This window comes from Necator americanus, chromosome V, assembly GCF_031761385.1.
Source record: "Necator americanus strain Aroian chromosome V, whole genome shotgun sequence".
Classification (NCBI taxonomy): Eukaryota; Metazoa; Nematoda; class Chromadorea; order Rhabditida; family Ancylostomatidae; genus Necator; species Necator americanus.
In genome coordinates this window covers 4,903,206-4,925,243 of record NC_087375.1, presented here as the reverse complement: position 1 = coordinate 4,925,243, position 22,038 = coordinate 4,903,206, and the positions used below count along the sequence as shown (strand labels likewise).

Below are 22,038 nucleotides of genomic sequence, written 5' to 3'. Positions count from 1 at the left end.
AATCAATACATCATCAAATAATCGTAATTATGTGGGTTAAACGTGTAACGAACAATGAAAAGACGACTTCAAAGGTTCAGCGGATATTTTTTGAAACAGTTCGTAGACATTTATCCAACATGACTACATCCAATCGGATAAGCGTGATTTTGCGGGTTAAATAGATTTGGCTTGAGCTTGTCTACTGCTATCCAACGAGGAAATAAGGGCATATCAAATCGTGTCCGGATTGGACATATTTAAAGTGGATAAAGTGTTTGGCGTTAATCAATGGGTCGCGCCTGGGATGCGCCACCACCACCACCACCACCACCACTTCAATTCAGAGTCGTTTGAACTGCGCTACACCCGGCCCGGATATATTTATCCAAGATATTTTCATTTGAAAATTTTTAATTTTTATCTAGGACTTTTTGTTGGTAAAGTATCCTGAAAAGAGTGGGTGTCGTGTGGTCGGTAAGAGGTCCCGTTGTGACTGCACGATCGATCGCTAGTTCGAGGTCATCCTTGTGCCAACAACAGTAGCCCTTCATCCCATCGGATTCGATAAATTGGTACCAGACTCGTTTGGGAAGATAAAAACACTGACTTGACACGGCCGTTTAAAGGCATCACTCCACGAATCTGAGGTGGTACGGATTTTAGGTGGAGTATTCGTATACGGTATAGTAGATTATGGAGAGGGGGTGATTCCGTCCATTTCTTCTTAATTGCCGTAAAAAGCGGCCGGGAAAATACGTCTTCAGACGTTCTAGCGCATTATTTTCTACAAGGAGTTCGACTGGAGCGCACAAGCCTTGTGCGGCGCCGCATCTTCCGGGCGGTTTTTTACGGCAATTAGGAAGAAATGGACGGAATTAGCCTCCTCTCCATAGTCTCCCATCCCGTATACGAATACTCCACCTGAAACCTGCACCACCTCAGATTCGTGGGGTGATGCCTTTAATCCCGGACACTTTATGCTCGATCCAGAAAAATCGCTGAGTTTATGGATTTGCACATGCAAAGAAACATCGTTTAAACATCTCGGAATCCAATGTTTTTGTTCTCTGCTGGAAATGACAATGGAAGCGACTGACTGAGAAGGAAATCGACTTCGATACCATAGTGAATAAGTAAATTTTCTCATTTCTCGTTATCTTTTTGCGCATTTTTTTCCACTAGGAAATTGAAGAGAAAAAAAAGTTTTTTGTTGATGCTGTTCATTGATATTTTAAAAAAATTACAGTTCACACCGCACAAAATTGTATTAACAGTTCACAATGCCGAGTCAGATAATGTGATCCATTAAAAAATTTTGAATTCGAAGATTTTGGAAAAAAAAGTAAAATCAAAGGAGAAGCGCAGTTTTTTTCTCCAAACGGTGAACAATCAGTTCTAGACGAACTCTATCATCTAGCCTATTTAACGAGGTGCCAGAGAAAAAAAAAATGAAAGGAAATTAATGGGAGTGCCCTTTTCTTGAGAAGTTTTCTTCAGAAGAAGAGGAAACTTAAGGGCACATGGCTACTGTACTGTAAGTTCAGGAGAATTTGTTAGTTTAACTAATTCAATCATTTTTCAAAGTCCAAATTGAATCGTATGTATTTTTTCTTTTCTGTTGATTTTTCTGTTGATTTTGATATGTTTGATTTTTTTCCCTAACGTTTCATATAGTTAAATTTACTTTGATTTTAATTTTTAGTATGATTTTTCTTTGTTGAATTCCCAAACGCAGCTTTTAGGGGAGATTTTCGATGTAGCTAGTAAATTTTATATCGCTCATTCGTCACATTTTATTTCACATCAATTCTAGATTGTAAAAAGTTGCTTCGTTGGTACATAGATCTGTTCCCACGTTGAAAAATGTTCCGGAAGAGTCCTTTAAGAACACTTTTCTCAGTAGATTTGTGCCAATCGAGCGTTTAGGTTTCCATTCTTCCTGTTTCTTGTTCCCCTCTTCGGATCATCAAAACTCTACATACACGACCAGCGCTGTTCCTCAGATCAAGTGTGGAAAAAATGTGCAAAAAAATTAGAAATATAAATAAATAAATAAAATTAGTATAATATAAATATAATTGCTTACAATACAATAAATATAATATAAAAAATATAAATATAAATAAAGAAATACTGGTGTTTCCTGTGATAACTATTTGATCTCAAAGGACAAATGGGAATTTGCTTGTGCTACATATGGGACACCGTGAACTCCTCAGATGTTTAGTCTCATGTTTCTAACAAATCGATAATTGATTTATTAATAATATTTGATGCATGAATCCCTTAAAACAACCAATTCGTTATCGGCTACAACATCCAACTGATGTTCTTTTTATACAAGGGATTATTTTTAACTAATCTTGCAATCTATTCACTTTGACCTAAATATTCACTTGAAGGCGTTCAACCAAAAAAAAAATTAAAAATTTAATTTAAATTCAAAAAATTCAAAAATTAAACAGAAAAGGATTTTGATGAAAACCTCGGTGAGGGCAGAGGATAAAAACAAAGAAAAGAATGCCACAAAATTACAGATTTAAGAAGTTGTGAAGTTTTCGTTACCATAGCGATGATGTACATATCACATTGTTGCGCATCATACCTTAAACCGCCCACGCTTCGGATAATGCTTTTGCACTCCTCTTTCTCTGTGGATTTGATCTTATTCTTATCTTTTTTGGTTTTTTTTACTTATTTTTTTCAATCTTATTTTCGTGTCTCTGACATTTAGCCACAATTAGCTGTGTCTGTTCATCATTGAATAGCCAGTTAATCATATTTATTCATTTTATTCGGATTTTTATCATTATTTTTATTCCAATTTTTTAAATTACATATCATTAAAAAATAAAGGATAAGGCCACTGGCGTATCAATCCACTTGGGATGCGCCAACGCGTTTCACTGTAAATTCGTAATCGTTGAGGTTTTGGAACGCGTGTTGGCCTTTACAATGACTTGCGGGGGCCAGCCGATGATCAAGTCAGTGTTTTTATCCTCCCAGACAAGTCTGGTACCAATTTATCGGACCCCGGAGGGATGAAAGGCTTGGTTTGCTCGGGGGCGGTTTCGAACACTCGACCGTGTGGCTACAACGGACCTCTAACCGACTGCGCCACACCCGCCCCACATATCATTATTATTAAATAATATCAAAGGCATCAAAACCGGGTAGTGCTCAGTGGAACATTTTACGGTTTAAAAGCTTTTGTTTTTCTGGTTCATTTGTTAAGAGGTCAGATCAAAATTCTCATTTTTTGTAGGTGAATCAACAACAATTTCGTAGTAACTGAAAAATGTTGCTCGAAGCCGCAGTTGGAAAGCTGATGGAAAACATAGAGTTTGGAGTGTGGATTACAAATATGTGCGTGGACCCACCCAATTCCGTTTAATCGTCCTGAAAAACTGCGTGCGAAGACGAGGACGAGTTTTTTTTCCTACGTGACACGTTAGAACGAGTTCCTTGCACAAGCTTCGGTTCTGCGTTGCGTTCGAACTTATCTCGTAGGAACAAATGGCGCTTCCCACACCGCGTTATAGGACGATTAGGGGGGAATTGAGCGAGGACACCGTACCATATTCCTAACCTGCACCTTACTTTCTATACTTTCCGCCAGATTTTTTCTTCACACAATGTCCGTTTTGTGATAGGCTGCCTTTAAGAAGAAGTTACATCAGATTCGAAAGAAATGGAGGAAAATTTATCAATCTAGCGATTCACACACACAGGAACACAACTGTAAAGGTTGATTTCTGTTTTTCCGCTGTTCACTGTAGGAGTAAATTCAGCTAGAGCAATCGAACAATTCTTATATTCTTATGATATTAGTAGTATGTGTTAAAGTATATTATTCGATCACATCTACCATAAAAATGTGAATAAAGGCTGACTTTATTGTATAAAGTTTAGGAGAGATTGATTCTGCTGGGATTCTTCTTTATTGTTCTTTTTCATGGCACACATAAGGTGTTTCCATATAAATAAACAAACAAATATTTTTAAAGTTCCCAAATGAATCATGGTTTTATTTTTTTTTTGCGAAGGAATATGTCGTAAACGCATGTTTTCCAATTTTTGTGTATTTTTCAAGAGGATATGTGGTAAAAAAAAATTAATATTTCTTTATTTTGGTATTTATGAATTAAATATTTGTTCGTAAAACTGCGAATGGCTATCCAATCCATCCCCTATCGAATCCCCAGTTCATCATCCCATCTCTAAAAATGATTTTAGAGGAATAGTTGGCCTCTATCGATCTCGTCTTAGTCATTTTAAATCCGAGTTGATGATTTGAGGCGTAGAAGGGAAATGGGAAGTCGATTAAACCATTAACGGTAGGAAAAGAGAATAAATATTTAATGAAATTACAAAAATTCTTCTAGTGGGCCCTCTGATTTATGCATACATCTTTTTGTTGAATAACGAATGAGAATAACTTTAAGGGATTGATGTTTTGAACACCTGTTTTGAACACCTGTTTTTTTCTGTGTTATTTTTGACGAAATGCGCCTATTACCGCGAATTTTCGTTCATTTTTAAGCATTCAAAGGCTACCTATGAGAATAAATTGTACTGTAGATAATTCAAAAAAAAGATACTGTAAAAAATAGTGCAAAGCTATCCTCTTTAGTTATCAGACCTACGGTGTTCTTAATTCCAAATCTGATCTGAGTGGCGGTGACCACATTGTCTCCCTGTCTACGAACATCCAGCTCAAGAATTTTGAAAATTCCTCTAAGCAGACCATGAGGATATGTACATATTGTAAATAAATACTGTACTATGAAATAATCCTTTATCCTTTATGAAATACACTTACACGACAGTGCTCATGTTATTTTAGGTCCCATATAGAAATCAGAGCAGCAATGAGAAGAATCAGCGTCAAATATCTTCAGTGTACTAGAAACGTACGGTACGTACTGTAAATATGTAAAAAAAAATAAATAAAATGTGTATAAAAATACGTACTGTCTTGTGGTACACTGATGATTTGACAATCTCCTCAACTGTTCTAATTTCTAAATGGGACCCTGAAATAAAATGAACAGTGTCGTAGTTACGAAAGTTTCATTTTCTCGAAAATATCCTTGATTTAAGAATGGATTTTTTGTCTTTACAATGCGTTTTGTTTAGCCTTACTGAGCTAATAACAAAAAGAAGTTTGTTCAAATGTAATGAGAATTCAAAATAATTTTGTTGTTAATAATAATAATAATAATAATAATAATAATAACAGTTCAAAATAATCAGCCTTTCATTTTTTTTATTTAGCTAGGTGTTAATTACAAACAATCATTTTATTATATAAACGATTATATCTGGGTGAATGCAGGGAAAATTTTAAACATTATATTTTCGGAATGATTAATTTTCTAACAAATGATTTTTTCTTTCTACAATTCTATAAAAAAAAAATTTTTGGTTTTGAAAAGAAAAATCCTTGTAGAATTTTTTTTTCAAAATCAAAAAACTGGAAAACTAACCAGAGTTCCCACATTTATACGCTATTACGCCGCATGTCGATTTTGTTTGTTCTCTGACTGGGCGAATCCTACACATATATAGGTTATAATTTAAAAATTAAAAAAACACCTTTATTAATCTCGTAAAAAAAGATTTGAAAATACATAGTAGATGTTAGGACGTTGTTGAGGTTAGAACTTTCAACTGAAATTTTTTTTCTCTAATCTGGAAGTTCAAAAATTGATTCGAAAGAGAATATTATGTAATAATAATTGCATTTTAGTGATAATATTCAAGTAATTATTTTAGTTAAGTAATAATAATGCATTTAAGTAATAAGTACGGAGTACGTAAGTAGCACTTATTTTTTTGAATACATTTTTTATTTTCTTTTTTTTCTCTTCTAGCTAGGTGTTTATTATAAGCAACTTTATGCACTAACACGCCTCACAAGGAGTTTGTGTTTCACTAAAAAATCGTCCTCATCGTGATGTAACGCTTGAGAACTTTTTCTTGGTCCGTGCTTTTTTTCTTCTCGTATCAAAAAAAAAAAAATGCTCGTTAAGTTTGCACTAACATTAAAATCGTGTAGTTTTTAGATTCTTGACATGCTAAATTTGCACCTACAACACAATCGGTTTTTTTAGGGTCTTAACATGCTCTAGGCTTAATCGTTCTATGTATCCTACACGGAACTATGGAATGAAGCAAAGTACAGTACTTTTTTCTCGAGTCTATAGTTGTAAAATTACGTTTATATTCTTCCGCTTGATTTTTCATCGCTTCTAAAGATTTTTTGCGTTCCTTTTTGCTGCTTTAATTGCGATTTGTGGTTCTAAATGAGAAATTACTGTATAATTACAGTAACCTTATGGTGTTTTTAACACAGTTTAGAAGTATCATTGTTAGTTAGCTTTTCTCAGTGAGATTTCTATTATTTTTCTACTTTTTTCCGCTATATTTTTTTTACTATTACTTTTTCTATTATATTCTTCTAATTCTATGGTAAATAGTAGAGTAACACTAGTATTTTTTTTCTTGAAATTTCCTTAGATAGGGTGCCTTTAGTTTTTCTTAGCTCGTTAATTTATGGATTTTTCAAAACAAAAAAAATAAACGATTTGTTGAAGCATATGTAAATATTTGCGACGGGTTTCGCGGAATCGGTTAAAGGTCCGTTGTAGCCACACGATCGATCGGAGGTTCGAGTCCACTCTAGTGGCAAACCAAGCCCTTCAGCCCTCCGGGGGTCAATAAATTGATGCCAGGCTTGTTTGGGAGGATAAAAACACTGACTTGACATGTCGGCTGACCCCGCAAGTCATTGTATGGGCCAGTCACACCAGTTCGTGAACCTCAAACGGTTCTGAATTGAACGCGGTGGCACAGGTCCCAAGCGGATTGATTAACGCCAGGGATTTTATCCTTTTATATAAATATTTGGTTCAGTGGTCAGTTTTTGTGCGTCTATAAATTTTGTAGTTTTCAGGTGTAGAATGTTGGTGTCACTTCTACTTTTTGTCAATGTTTGTGCAGCATGGGACTCAAGTAGCACTATGCCTTCAGTTGAGGTTTGTATTTAAGAGTTTTAGCGTGTGTAGCTGTCAATTTTCCGTCCCGACGTTGAATTTTTTAGTTGACCAGCGTCGACTACTCAACATCCTCACAGGATAACTCGGAAATAGTTGTTGGTAAGTTCCTTAATATCTTTTTTAGTCAATCATAACGATTAGTCCTTCGTTTTACGCTACACTGCTCCTGTTGATTGAAAAAAAAAAAACATTTTTCCGCTTTTAACGCACATGCAAAGTACTATGTCATTAGTGTTGAATGGGATGCAAAAATATTCTTTTGCAGAGAAATAAAATTTTCAGAGAAAAAAAAATTGTTTCAAAGAATGTGCAGCTAGAATTTCTGGGTTATTCAACTCTCGTTCAGTCTCAGTGACCGCTCATTTATTCCCCACTTCCGAGAAATGTTGTTTAATCCACGCTCACACTAACTCGATCGTCTCTCGATCATTCTCCTGATGTGAACTATTGAGTTAGTGTGCACCAGCTACCACGGCTTTAGCAAAGCACTGCTCAATTAAATATTCAGGGGGGACAGAGGCATGATTCAGGAATATAGGTAGGGCAGGAAAATGAGATCATGGAGAAGTTTGACGCGAAGTTCGAAGTAAGATAAGGATAAAGTCCGGATAATTGGCGTTAATCAATCCGCTTGGGACCTGAGCTACCTCGTTCACTCCAATTCAGAATCGAGTTTGAGGTTTTGGAACGCGTGTTGGCCCATACAGTGACTTGCGGGGTCTAACCGATGTGTCAAGTCAGTGTCTTTATCCTCTCAGACAAGTCTGGTACCAATTTATCGACCCCAGAGGGATGAAAGGCTTGGTGAGCACAAGGGCGGATTCGAACCTCCGATCGATCATGCAGGAAGCAGAACTTCTTACCGACTGCGCTACACTCACCTCTTCACAGTTGTAAAGAGAAGGAAAAGAACTTTGAAACACTTCTAGAAAATAAATAGCTTTTGAAAGGTAATCTGAGTTCAGCACTGACTCTACTTAAGTTATTAACTATCCTTTACTGATGAATATTCAACTTACAAACGAATTCCAGATAGACGAATGAAGAGGATGGTAAATAGGACAAGAAAACATGCCTATTGAGTTAGTAGTAGCCACGTAAAGTGAGGGATAACGAAATCGGAACATTTCGAGTTAAGAACTGTCGTTTCTATTGTAACTCGTAGAACTCAAATCGCTCCAAATACGTTATAACTATCTTAAATGAAAAAAGTACTGTACACTTCCCAAAAAAAAAACCAGACAATTGAAACCTGGGAAAGCACATCCACTCCTAAATCAAATTAAAATAGCTTTCCAACCATTTAAAGGCATCACCCCACGAATCTGAGGTGGTACAGATTTTAGGTGGAGTACCCTTATAAGGGATAGTAGATTATGGAGAGGAGGGTGATTCCGTGCATTTCTTCCCAATTGCCGTAAAAAACGGCCCGAAAGATGCGGCGCGTGCACAAGGCTGGCGCGCTCCAATCGAACTCGTTGTAGAAAATAGCGCGCCGGGACGCCCGAAGCAGTATCTTCTGGGCCGTTTTTTTTTTGGCCATTAGGAAGAAATGGGCGGAATCACCGTCCTCTCCATAATCTACTATCCCTTATAAGAATACACCTGAAATCCGTACCACCTCAGATTCGTGGAGTGATGCCTTTAACTCCGGAAAACTACCAGGATTCGTGGAGTGATGCCTTTAACTCCGGAAAACTACCAGGATTCGTGGAGTGATGCCTTTAACTCCGGAAAAGTAACGGGAAATGTCTGAAATATGCTTTCCAAGCTGTTTATAAATCACTAACATCGCTTCTACAGTAGTTTGGAACCCCCTTCAATCACTTATTTAAAATTTTGAAGGTTCATCAAAGAAATTAACGGAATATCTGTTGTCTCGACACAATATGAATGCGCCACCGGATGGTCTTCTGGATCTACATTATGAGATGGAACTTGTCCATATTCTAGGAATTGATGAGCTAAAACAAACAATGACAGTATTGGTGTATGTGGATGAGGTAGGTTCAGTTCTTTTTACAAAGAAATAATGAAGGCGGAAGGAGATCCATGGATCTTGCAAGGATCACACAGAGGATGAAATTCTTCATCAAAATAATAGAATAATTAAATTTAAATTTAAATTGGATAAATGAACAATCGAATAGTAATAATCATAGTTTCCAAGTTGATGGGCGTTTCTTACTGTATGCTACTGGCTTACTGTAAGCTTTTTTGCACTCTTTTTTTTGTTCAAATTCACAGATTAGTTTTTTGAAAATGATCTACTTTGTATATTAAGACGAAAACATGGATGTTTTGATGGAAATCAGTCAATATCGTTCACTTTGAAAGATCGGATAAATTGAGTTATTAAAAAAGTTATGTTACTGTATTACCAGTTTCACCTGTTCCTCGATTTTATGGACTTTGTGGATTTGAGAAGAGTTTAAGAAAGGGATTTATTATTACATATATTAAGTATTGTTGTATATCTACAGTATTATTATTTGTTGTATTATTGTATATTTGTTGATTTTCATTGATTAGGAATTATTTATTTTGTAGCGATACCGGGTGCTACCTATAGTGAAAATACGTTCTGAATGGGCGTTGGCGGAAAAGTTTCATTTTCGCTCCTACTGTACTCAAGAAATTTGGGAAAAAAATTGAAAATAAGTAAAACATAGTAAAATGTTCTAGAAGGTCAGGGTGCGGCGTCATAACGAGAAGTTTAGTAAGATACGATTTGCGCGAACCCATTGCGGCGCGCAAGGCTCGGAGGCTTTTGGATCCACCCAAGAGTCCAAAAAAACAAGAGGAGCCCCATACGGGAACCGCGCCTTATTTAAGGCATATGATTGCGCAGTCACCCCATCAGGTATCAGCAGTGGCAGGATAGTCAGCGATGCAACGTGCTCACAAAGCTAGAGACCCAACGGTTAACGAGGACTTTCTTGTGGCGGAAAGGCGTTGATCGGATTAGTACGTTCGATTTCACCCCTCAGGCTCGGCGAATGCCGAAACGTTAGCCACGAATAAAGGACTATAACAACCTCGTGTACGGCTCTACTAAAGAAAACAATAATTGAAAATAAAATTGAATTCAAAAATAATCCATCATTTACAAACAAAGAACAAAAGTCAAAGAAAGAAATAACATCATCATCTGAAAACGTCAGGTCAATATATGAATGATTACGGTAAAATCCATCTTATTTCCTTTGTAGAAATGGACTGATCCATCACTATCATGGGATCCGGCACTGTTTGGCGGGATTTTGAAGACTTGGATACCTGTTTCAAAGATATGGGTTCCCGATATTATTATATTCAATATGTGAGTATATTTTATTGCAATTAAATAGTTTTTAGCGGAACCTATAAAAACTCTTAAAAACCCTAAAATTCTCAAAAATCTTAAAAATTACTAAAAAAAAAATGTAAGAGAAGGAATGTAACGAAAAGTAAGATTCCAATTCCATTATTCATCCGGTCGCAAAATCCGAGAAAAACCTTGAAAAATGAACTTGGAATTGTGTTAAATGTGGATTTTACTGAGGATAGTCGAATACTGAGAAAATTTCCTCTTCATCGGTGATTTTTGAACCACCGCAATAATTTCTCTACCAAATTTTAGCCAAAATTACTGTTCAAAACTGCAAGTTGGAACAAAAAAATAGCATTAAAATTAAAATTTAAAAATAAAATTGAAAAATCAGAACAAAAAAATTTTTCCTTTATTTTTTGTAGACATGCGAAAACTATGGGGACTTTTAAAATACATAGAATCATGAAAATAATCGATAGTAGGCTTCGTTGCTATATAATGAGAGGCACACGTTTTTTATTGAAGAAAAATTCCTTCCTAGTGACTCTTCCAGCAATTTTTTTTTTCACGTTTTTTATCCCCAACAGCAGATGAACTATCCAACGGCAACGAATCCTACATATTTGTCCATTCGTTCTATTTGTTTTATCAGCATTACATTCCTTTGAATGATGCTTCCAGTATATTTACAATATATTTGCATTAAAAGAGCAAGAATCTAGTCATTCTCTATTTTTTCTATGGAATCTAAGCGATTTATTACTTGGAATGCATAAATTTTTGGATTTTTTCCGTTTTTTTCTTTGCTCTTTTTTCATTTAGCTAGTGCTAACCGGGTTTCTTTGAGAGTTTAGGGTCGTAGGACATGAATTGTTTCTTTATAGCAGAATAACTCGTTTAACAACTGGGGTTTTTCGCTTGAAGATCAAACCGGGGGTTGATCAGTGACCAGTTGAGTCACGTGTTGCCCCAGAATGACGCCAATATCCATAAAATAAGCTCGTTAACGAGTGTAAGAAGGCTCGTCACGTTCGGATAATGTGCATGTAGCGGAGAATCAGCCCAGAGATTAGACTAGCATGATTCAAACGCAAAAGTTTGTGTTGAAAAGCATCGATTTGAATCGATATTCAAATTTTATTGATTACACAATCATCGATATCATCGTGATTCGAAGAGCTGATCGGGCGAATCAGCCCTTATTAAAGGGTCCGAGCTTCCAGGTTACAACGTGAGGATCTTCTCTCATCCGTACGCGCACCAGCGTTAATTTATCCGAATGGTACGGTAGAAGCAAGTCATCCAGCTGTGTATACTGTAAGCTGTGAGATTAACATCAAACGTTTCCCACTCGACGATCAACGATGTGCACTGGAAGTCGGTTTCAGCACATTTTATGCAATTTTCCAGAGATTAGCGGTCAAATAAATACAATTTTAGATCGCCAGTTGGACATACGGTAAGGATAAAATTCGACTACACGCACATACTGAACATTCGCTAGAACACTATACGGATAATGAGGAATGGAGGTTGCTGAAGGTGTCGGTGATCGAGGACGAATATGAACACGAAGGGATTAATGTAAGCTCCTGCGCTAGCGGATGTTTTTTTTTTAAATCGAATTAAAATCTTAAAATCCCATATGGATAAGTCCGCTTGACAAAGTGTAACGGTATCAGTGTCATCATCGCTGTCGTAGTAGATTGTTATAAGTATAATAATAATAGGCGGGTGTGGCGCAGTCGGTTAGAGGTCCGTTGTAGCCACACGGTCGAGGGTTCGAAACCGCCCCCGAGCAAACTAAGCCTTTCATCCCTCCGGGGTCGATAAATTGGTACCAGACTTGACTGAGAGGATAAAAACACTGAATTGATCATCGGCTGGACCTCCGCAAGTCATTGTATAGGCCAACACGCGTTCCAAAACCTCATCGATTACGAATTCCAGTAAAACGCGTTGGCGCATCCCGAGTGGATTGATACGCCAGTGACTTTATCCTTTATCCTTTTATAATAATAGTAAAAAAAAACTTTTCTGTTATAATATTTTGTTGTGTTTAAAATTTGACTTTAAAAAAAACTCGTTGGAAAACGATTGTCAAGCAAAAAAAAAGAGGCGAGGGTAACAAAAAAGCATCTTTCAAAAAACAAAAACAAAAGGAAAAATGGAAGCGGGCGTATTTATGAGATTTCAGGGTGATTTATGGGATTCTAGTTCTCTTTAGGTATCCGAACTACGTTACGATGTATCCGTAAAGCGAAGGCCACTTTTCTATATGGTTACGTTAACATTTCCAAGTTATGTGATGTGTGCCATATCTGTCGTAGGATTATTTGCAAGATTTTCCACTACCGGAGAACGAGAGGTCAGTTACGGCTTTTGTCACTGGTTACTTATAGTTTAGAAAAGAAATTCGTATTGCATTTTATATTTGAAAAAAAAAGAAATAAGAAAAAATACATAAAGAATATATATATATATATATATATATATACAAGATATATGTATATTACGATGCATTTTTATATTTACAAGATATATATATATATATAAATTATGGAAAGGGAATTTTATATCACTAATCCTTCCTGAGAATACTTACATAACTACTAGGTGATCCAATCAAGGCGATTACTAAACAGATTTTAGTGAATAGTGAAATTTAAGTGAATTAAGCGAATTACTAAGTAATCTGATTTAAAAAAGAGTGAAAATTTTTTAAACATTATCGAATTCGAAGAAAATATGCGATTGCTCATGCTTCAGCGTCAATTTTCTTACTTTTATGTAATTTTTCTTCTAATTTTTCTTTGATTTTTTCGCACATTATTTGGATCGAGAATTGTCAGTAATTTAAAAAAAAATTAATAGGTACGATCGGTGAATTACAGAATTGTAGCGGTTTTCTTTTGTTGTGATATTATTGTGTTTTTATCAATATTTTGTGTTTTCCCTTAGTAAATATCTGAGTAAATATCTGTAAAATAAGGAATTGTGTCACTTTTTTCTTTTCATAAATGACCGATGCTCAATTCAGGAACGATTCACACTCGGAGTGACAGCGATTCTAACGATGGCCGTACTCTCCTTGGTTGTCAGCGAAAAAGTTCCACATTCATCCACACATGTTCCTCTGCTCGGTCAGTAAAAATAGGCATTCACAACTTTTTTTTCTAGAGTTTTTTTTTTCGAGTACCTAAAGTCTTTCTCTCTACGCGCAGTGTCTTTTTTTTCTTTTTGAAAAAAAAAACGCCTTAAACAATTTCATCGTTCTACAAGGTGTTTCATCCTCTTTTTTTTTCTTCCAGTGGCTTATTTCCTCTTCAATATGATTTCGGTGTCGGTGGCGGCGATGACCACAGGATTGGTGATGAAAGTTCATCGAATGGGTCGACATGGTCAGGAACCGGAAGAATGGTTGTTGCGCTTATTCTGTCTACGTCCAGTAAAAATCCGTGTAAGTGCTATTTCATCTTATTTTTTCCTCATTTTACGTTTTTTTTCTCATTTTATGCCTATTTAGAATGGAATTTACACCGTTGCCGATTCCCCGTTCCATACTCCCTCCTATATAAAAGAATTAAGCGGAGAACTACGGAAATGTGAGTCGCAGCCGATGGCCGAAAGGATTCCCGTCCTAGAATCGTATATAAAGAAACTCGCAAGCACTTGTGCAAATATACAGGTGAGTTTTTTTTTTGGGAAAATTTTGTTACGTGCCAAATTTTCCCGGGATGTGGAGAGCTTCTGGATGTGGAGAGATTACGTTAGAATTGATTAAATTCGACGAATGGAGAGCTTTTTACTATGCTTGGTCGCTGGCGCGTTTCGCCAACTGCTCGCCATAAATTGTGCAGAGATCGACTCGGAACAATGCTGTTGTGGAAAGGTGTGCTGTGAGGTGATAAGTGAGTGCGGGACTGATCAAGAAAGAAAAAAAATTGTTATGTTTATGTTTGTTGTTTTTACGACAGAAAAAATGAGGTGGGAGAGAATTTTGTTGGAAACTTTTTACAAAGAATTCTGTTATTCATAGCTTCATTTTGAGAATCAAAATTTCTTTTTTCATCTGCTGAACCCCTCATTTGAAGAATTTTTGAATTTGAATTCTACTGCCATAAGTTCTTGTAGAGATCCCGCATCCCGCATAATGCTTTCGGAAAAGAAAGAAAAAAATGTTATGTTTATGTTTCTTTGTTATGTGGGACGAAAAAAAAATGATAGGGGAGAAAGAGAGAGAATTTGGTTACAAAATTCTATTATAAGGAATCTTGTTAATTATATCATGTTTGAGAATCAAAATTTCTCTTTCAAAAATATTTATCTGAAAGATTTTCGAATGAATTGAAAATTTTACTACTACTAATTGTATATTAATAGCATCGAAACAATGGTGTTGGAAAGCGAAATGATTAGTGAGTGCAGGATTTTTTTAAGAAAAATATGTTATGTTTGTTTTGTGTTTTATGACAAAAAAAGAATGGAGGGTAGAGTGGAAAATCCCCGAAAAACTGAAAAATTCACCTCAAACAAATCCTGCTTTTCATACTTACATGTATGTTGAAAATCAGAATTTTTCTTCCATATTGCTCATTTGAAGAACTTTCGGATTGTTTTTAATGCTATTTATGCGAATTTACATGTATTAATTACAAATGTTTCTCCTTCTTTCAAAATAAAAAAAATGTACAAAGATTGGGACAAAAAAGTTGTGTTCGTGCAACGGAGACTATGTGAGAGAGATAACACCTTCTTTTCTTTACATTAAAGTTTTTTTTTTGCTCTTTCAATTTTATTTCTCCTCCCAGCTTTTGTGTAATGGTCTAGAGGTACCATGATAAGAATTTAGTTGAGTAACTTTGTCGAATAGGGATAGGTGTAGTGCAGTAGGTAAGAGGTCCGCTGTGACAGCGCGGTCGATGGTTCGAAACTGCTCTAGCCCCAACCAAGTCTTTCATCCCTCCAGGGTCGATAAATTGGTACCTGACTTCTTTGGGAGGATATGAACACTGACTTAACGCATCGGCTGGCCCCCGAAATTCATTCTGTAGACCAACACGCGTTCCAAAACCTCACCGATTACGAGTTGGAGTGAAACGCGTTGGCGCATCCCAAGTGGATATTGATACGGCGATGACTTTATTCTTTAGACTTTAAAGGCATCGAATCTGAGGTGGTACGGATTTCAGGTGGATCACTCATACTCGGGATCGTAGATTATGGAGAGGTGGGTGAGTCCGTCCATTTCTTCCTAATTGCCTTAAAAAACGGCACGGAAGATGCGGCGTGTGCACACTACTGGCGCGCTCCAATCGAACTCCTTGTGGAAAATAGCACAGAACGCTCGAAGCCGTATCTTCCGGCCATTTTTTACGGCAATCGGGAAGAAATGAACGGAATCACCTCCCTTTCCTTAATCCACGATCCCGTATACGAATACTTCACCTGAAATCCGTACCACCTCAGATTCGGGGTGATGCCTTTATCGAACAGTTCTTTTTTTGCAGATCGAAATTTATGTTACTCACGAATCTTTTGCTGTTTTCCTTAAAGCGCCATTGAACGCTTTTCACGGTAGTGAATAAGGAGTTATGAATCACTAATTTAATTTGCATCCATGTATGGATGAGAACAGATTAACTGATTGTCACTTGAAAATTAAAATTAAAGTTATCATTAGAATCAAAAATGAGTAACTAAAATGTTTCCGCATCTTGGAATATTGGCATACTCCTGTATGTGTTTTCTACTAAAGTGCTTACAAGGTTTTTTTTTAGATGAAAGACTCCTTATTAGCCTTGGATTTCGACTTTTTCGCCTTCTTCAGAGGCTCATATAGATGTTGATTGGAACATTCTGGATAAAGTGTAGTTGGGGGTTGGTTAAGGGGTGGGGGGGACTCAACCCCGCTTTTATTTTCGGCAGTAACTAATTAAATCAGTATTCCGCTGATCGTTCAGGATAGTGAATAAAGTGTCGGAAACGACATCGAAAGAACCTCCCACCACTTCTTATCAACACACCGGCGAGGTTCTTCACTCGTTATCTGTCGGAATACAAGGTTCCTAAGCAATGAAAACTAGCAAAACTGTGCTGTTGTACAAGAAGGGAGATCCAGAAAACGAAAGCCTGAAATTAGTCTTCCATGGTGTTCCGATTGGGTGTGCGGAAGCTGGTAGCACGTACAGGTTACTGCTAAAAAAAAACAGTAACGTCAGGCTAATAATGGCTACATCTAGAAACTCCGTAGATACACGAATAGAAAATATTAAAAAATAAATGAAAATCGCTTAAGGGTGAAATCGACGACATCGATGTGGACGATCCGACTGCGTTCAGAAGACGCCGTGAAGCGAACGGATACGTGCGAATATCGGAACGACTTGATATTATTTTCATGAGTTTCTTCCTTTCACTCGTCACCATACCAGTCGTTGTACTATTTTATCTCATGTGAACATCTAAAAATCCCCCTCCTCAGCCACCTCCCTCGCCTCCGCGCATATCCAGAATTTTATGTAACCATGGACCTGGCTGTACTCCTTTTTTTTTGTTTGGAAAGGCGACTCCATTCCTACTTGAATACTTCCTTTAACAGCGCTTCTTTCAATTGATTGTGTTAGGTGATTAATTCTTAGAACTTTAATTAATTAGTTTTTTTTTCTAGAATTTTTAGAAAAAAAAACTTTCGCTGCTTAAATAATTACATGGATGGTCTCTGATGTTAAAAGTGAAACATCGTGGAAGTAGAGAGACTCTTCAGACAACATTTTGTGAAGTAAATCTTTGAAAACAACAAACCAAAACTGAAGAGCAGGTCCCCAAATGTTGGTCGTCAGATTACTGTGAAATCTGTAGCACTCGTGCATATTTGTGTAGAATAGACAAATATAGATATTTTTTTCTTACCTTATTGTAATTATCTCACTCGTGAAATACTCGTTTATGTGTTTGTGTTTTTTTTTTCATAAATCGTCTGCTTCTTTTTATTTATTGTTGAACTCAAATTTCATGTGACGTTTGAAGAGTCGAGAGGCTCATCGTCACTGCTGTATGCACGCGAAGTACGCTGGTTTCAAGCCAGAAATAACTTCGCAGCAATTATCACCTGCTCCGGAACATATTTAGTCATTAAGAGCATTTGATCTGTATTTCCATCAGGTTACGATGTGAAATTCTGTTCTTATTTTTTTAAAAAAGGAAGTAAATCTCTATGTATCAACGAAACGTTGTTCTATTTCCAATTTCCAACAAACACTGAGGTTGTTATAATCCTGTATTCTTGATAGTTAATTGATCTCATATTTAAGAGTTGAATTGATGTTCTTCTCTATTCAGTATTTTCACCTCTTTCCATTTGCCAGCAATTAGTTGAAATAATTAAAAGAAGCGTCTACAGAACTCTAGAAAAAACGCCTATATCCAAGTGTTCAGATTCTGACACTACCGTGTGGACAGCTCTTTTCATTAGTTGTTTATTAGTTTAAATCAAACGAAACAAACAAAAACAGAAACTCCAAGAACTTTATGTTCGAGAGAGCGGTAAACTCGCTATGATTGGAGGAATAAATCTTGTCAAATCCACCGAAAATAAAGGAAATCCTGGTGCAAGATCCGTTTTTGTGGAGATTATTGATTCAAGGAAGTTTTCCAGGGCTTTAACCCTAGAATAAACAATTTTTTTTTACATCCGGTACCGAGAGAGAAATACAACGCGGTGAGTCACGTGCTAACTTTCCTTACAGAAAAATTAGAGAATTAGTGAAAAAGTAAGATCTAATCATTGCGATCAAGCAACTCCATTCAATTGATACGCATCGATCGGGAAGAGGTTCGTGGCTGCTGCTGCTGTCACGAAGTCATACGAGCCGAAATTGACGCACAATAAGTGCACATATGACCGCGAAATCAAGATGTCCGATGCGATCGTTTTTAATTGGGATTTCCGTTGCCTAATTTCTCTCGATTTTGCACGTTATTTCCTAATATTCTAACTTTTTATCCACGATATCACGAATAATCGGTCCCGGACCGGCTTCAAATTCGAAATCCAAGCCTAGACATGACTTGTACGATTGTAAATTCTTAAATTTCTTAAATTCTCTTCAAAATTAATTCTTTTTTAAACTTTTAAATTAATTAAATTCGTTAAAACGTTCGTTTTTTGGTGTCTGAAAAACAAGAAAAACATTTTAAGCTTTAACAGCCGTTATAACTATAAATGATACAAATATTAGTTTGGAAAAATTCCCTTTTTAGGCTGTTTTCGATTTCCTGCTCCAGAATCCACAGGATCTCTCGTATCGAAGCTTTAGGAAGGAACTAGGGAAACAGCAAGCTTTCAGGTAACAAAAGTATTTTTTTTAGTGATTCTAAAGCAGGAAAATAACATATAAAGAAAATGATGGGCATAGAAGCACAGAGGATAGAAACGTGGAAGATATCATTTAATAAATCTCATATAATAACACATAAATTAATAATATATAAATTTACTAGTAATTAAAAGAGAGTTATGGTGGATGTTTTTTTTTTTGTTTTGTACGTCTCTGTTGACGCTTTTGCTCTGAGAATAGCATAAATTCCCGAACTCCCAATCTGTATTCGATATTTCGTGAAAAATTCCGTGAAAAAAAATGTGAAAAATTCCAGAAAAAGCAGGGGTGGAATTTCAAATTGGAAATTAGCGGGGAACTTGACCCCCAATGTATGCACACACGACTCGTCCGTTCCTCGAATATATGAGTACATGTTGAGGTGAGACGTGTATTTCACGTATATTCAAGCCTATATACATATGTATGTATACATACATATGTATATCCATTTGTATAGATGTATGTGCGTAGATGTGATGTAAAAATACACGGCTGAAATACGCGTGAAATAGATGTCTCAACCTCGATCGATATATACATACATAATCGATTTATTTCTAATTCTAGTTTTTTCATTCTTTCATACGTTCATCTGGTCGCTCGGGATTCAATACGGATATCCTTATTTCTGGAAACTATTAGAATTCCTGGAAAGAATACGGTTCTCTGAAGAACATTGGTGGTGTATCCTCAGATCATTGACGATCGCGTGACCCACGGGTGAGTCACAGCCTTAGATTCGCGTGAAACAATGTGACCTACCAGTGGGGAGGGATTTTCGGATTTCGGTTTTTTCCCATGAATCATTGTGTTTCATCTGAAATTGCTAAACAAATCATATTAGTTGTTGTTGTTGTTGTTGTTGTTGTTGTTGTTGTTGTTGTTGTTGTTGTTGTTGTTGTTGTTGTTGTTGTTGTTGTTGTTGTTGTTGTTGTTGTTGTTGTTGTTGTTGTTGTTGTTGTTGTTGTTGTTGTGTTGTTGTTGTTGTTGTTGTTGTTGTTGTTGTTGTGTTGTTGTTGTTGTTGTTGTTGTTGTTGTTGTTGTGTTGTTGTTGTTGTTGTTGTTGTTGTTGTGTTGTTGTTGTTGTTGTGTTGTTGTTGTGTTGTTGTTGTGTTGTTGTTGTTGTTGTTGTTGTTGTTGTTGTTGTTGTTGTTGTTGTTGTTGTGTTGTTGTTGTTGTTGTTGTTGTTGTTGTTGTTGTTGTTGTTGTTGTTGTTGTTGTTGTGGTTGTTGTTGTTGTTGTTGTTGTTGTTGTTGTTGTTGTTGTCCTCCACGTCACTTTTGTTATTTTGACCTATTGATCCCTAATGAATAATGGGAAGTACTCCATTCCAGCACTACTCTCAGAATTATTCAATTATTATTATTATTTATTATTATTATTTATTACTATTATTGATTATTAATTTATTCTCTGCTCTCAGAATTATTCAATTATTATTATTATTATTTATTATTATTATTACTTGTTATTATTTATTATTTATTATAATTATTGATTATTAATTTATTCTCTGCTAAAAATCAAGACCCTTAGCAAAAAAAAAAGCGATTGAAAGGATGTTTGAGGCAAACATAATGCATGGATGTTTAGAAAATGACGACAATAAACATGGTTTCGAAAAAAAAAAATGCAGAAAAAGCGTCTCCATGGATCTCGTGTAAACTCGTGGTTGGGTCACACCTACATCGAACGCTGAAATCCGCTTAGGTCCCATCTGACCACAATGGAGAATTTCATGTGACGGGAGCGACGTGAAATTCATGCGATTCCGTGGATTAAAAAACGAAATATTCACAACGAAAAGCGAAAAATATTCATAACGAAAATTCGCAGTGAATTCTGCTTTCATCTCTCGAGAATCCTGGAAAACACAGAAATTCCGTGAGATATTTTCATAGTTGTTGGTTTATCCAGGCTTTTTTTCCCTAATTTCCTCAACTCTACTTGAAAAGTGTAATTTGAGTAGATCTTTTTTTTTGGCAAAAAAAAAAAATGATTTAAAACATGATATGATGCTCATCACCACACTATGCATACATATATATAATTACATGTCTTAGATAAGTTAACGACTTTTTAATTATAATTACATATAATTAAAAAGTCGTTAATTTATCTAAGAACCCTCCTTATATTTCGAAAACGCCCCGTAAAAGTACTTCTTTTACGGCGCTCAAGAAATTTACCGCGGAATTTTCTCGAATAACGGCGATAGGTGAAGACAAGAGCGCGATTAAAGGCATCACCCCACGAATCTGGAGTGGTATTCCGGATTTCCGGTGGAGTATTCGTATACGGGATCGTGGATTATCGAGAGAAGGGTGATTCCGACCATTTCTTCCTAATTCCCGTAAAAGAGGCCCGGAAGATACGGCTTCGAGCGTTCTGGCGCACTATTTTCTACAAGGAGTTCGATTGGAGCGCGGCAGCTTTGTGCATGCGCCACATCTTCCGGGCCGTTTTTTTACGGGAATTACGAAGAAATGGACGGAATCACACGCCTCTCCATAATCTACAACCCCGTATTCGGATACTCCACCTGAAATCCGTACCACTTCAGATTCGTGGGGTGATGCCTTTAATGAAGTAGTTTCTCGAAAATCACTCTTCGAGATTTTTCGCAAAACTTCGAAAGTGAATCTAAGAGAAATCAGCTGTTCGATCTCCCGTACCGTTGCCGCCTACGTCGTCTCCATCACACGTACCACGTTTCAAACCCAAGGCCATTGGCGCGAGGCCAAAAAAACTAGATGCGCTGCAAGGAGAGAGCGAGCATCGAGGATTCGCCACCTACACACACACACTCAGACACTAAAACCTCTTCTCCTCCCTATCATACTGTAGCTTTTTTTTTCTTTTCTTTTCAATTCATATTCATATACAATTTCAATTTTTAATTGTCATATGACATTTTTATAAGTGAAAAAGCATTTCTCCCTCTTTTTTTGCCCACTCTAGCTTCAAATTCGATGATTAGGCGTAAAATTAAGTTCTCAAGTTCTATTTTTCACGTTCTCGATCAAAATATTAGTAATAGATAAAAGAAAATTTACCAGAAACATTCAAAGCTATCTGTAATTCTATTTGAAAATTCGGAAACAGTCACAACGGTTTATTGGGAGAGTGTTTTCTAGAAAAATGTCGGTATTTTTTCCAATTTTTCTCGTCTTTTGACAATAATTTTCCTAATTTTTCCCGTCAATTCTCATCGAGGGTTCTCAAGGCCATCTAAGCCCCGGGCAACTGCTCTATGAAAATGAGATTTTAATGTCAGATTAGGCGCTTTATAGGGTTTTAT

The 22,038-nt window shown here is 36.3% G+C and overlaps 2 protein-coding genes across 5 annotated transcripts in view; one reads left to right on the top strand and one right to left on the bottom strand.

Moving 5' to 3' along the window:
• RB195_012935 (uncharacterized protein) overlaps positions 1 to 18,708 on the top strand; it is a gene marked incomplete at both ends in the record, with an annotated part of 30,046 nt that extends 11,338 nt beyond the window's left edge. Inside the window, 13 exons of one of the 3 annotated variants that reach the window (XM_064202540.1) lie at positions 6,941 to 7,022; positions 7,088 to 7,142; positions 8,889 to 9,046; positions 10,256 to 10,365; positions 11,580 to 11,733; positions 11,797 to 11,940; positions 12,584 to 12,724; positions 13,397 to 13,499; positions 13,668 to 13,816; positions 13,883 to 14,044; positions 16,655 to 16,795; positions 18,014 to 18,076; positions 18,619 to 18,708. In XM_064202540.1, the coding sequence (XP_064058420.1) occupies positions 6,941 to 7,022; positions 7,088 to 7,142; positions 8,889 to 9,046; positions 10,256 to 10,365; positions 11,580 to 11,733; positions 11,797 to 11,940; positions 12,584 to 12,724; positions 13,397 to 13,499; positions 13,668 to 13,816; positions 13,883 to 14,044; positions 16,655 to 16,795; positions 18,014 to 18,076; positions 18,619 to 18,708 (1,552 nt within the window). Of the gene's footprint in view, positions 1 to 6,940; positions 7,023 to 7,087; positions 7,143 to 8,888; positions 9,047 to 10,255; positions 10,366 to 11,564; positions 11,734 to 11,796; positions 11,941 to 12,583; positions 12,725 to 13,396; positions 13,500 to 13,667; positions 13,817 to 13,882; positions 14,045 to 16,654; positions 16,817 to 18,013; positions 18,077 to 18,618 lie in introns of those variants that run through there. The other 2 variants (XM_064202541.1, XM_064202539.1) reach the window with 2 other exon arrangements.
• An 864-nt stretch (positions 18,709 to 19,572) lies between these two features.
• Positions 19,573 to 21,467, bottom strand: RB195_012934 (uncharacterized protein; the record flags this gene model as incomplete). 2 transcript variants are annotated; one of them, XM_064202538.1, is made up of 2 exons in its annotated part: positions 19,573 to 20,030; positions 21,413 to 21,467. In XM_064202538.1, 2 exons carry the CDS (start codon positions 21,465 to 21,467, stop codon positions 19,573 to 19,575), a joined length of 513 nt encoding a protein of 170 aa, XP_064058418.1. The 2 variants fall into 2 exon arrangements, with proteins under 2 accessions (XP_064058418.1, XP_064058419.1); XM_064202537.1 differs by lacking the exon at positions 21,413 to 21,467 and adding an exon at positions 20,421 to 20,502.
• Positions 21,468 to 22,038: the final 571 nt, after the last annotated feature.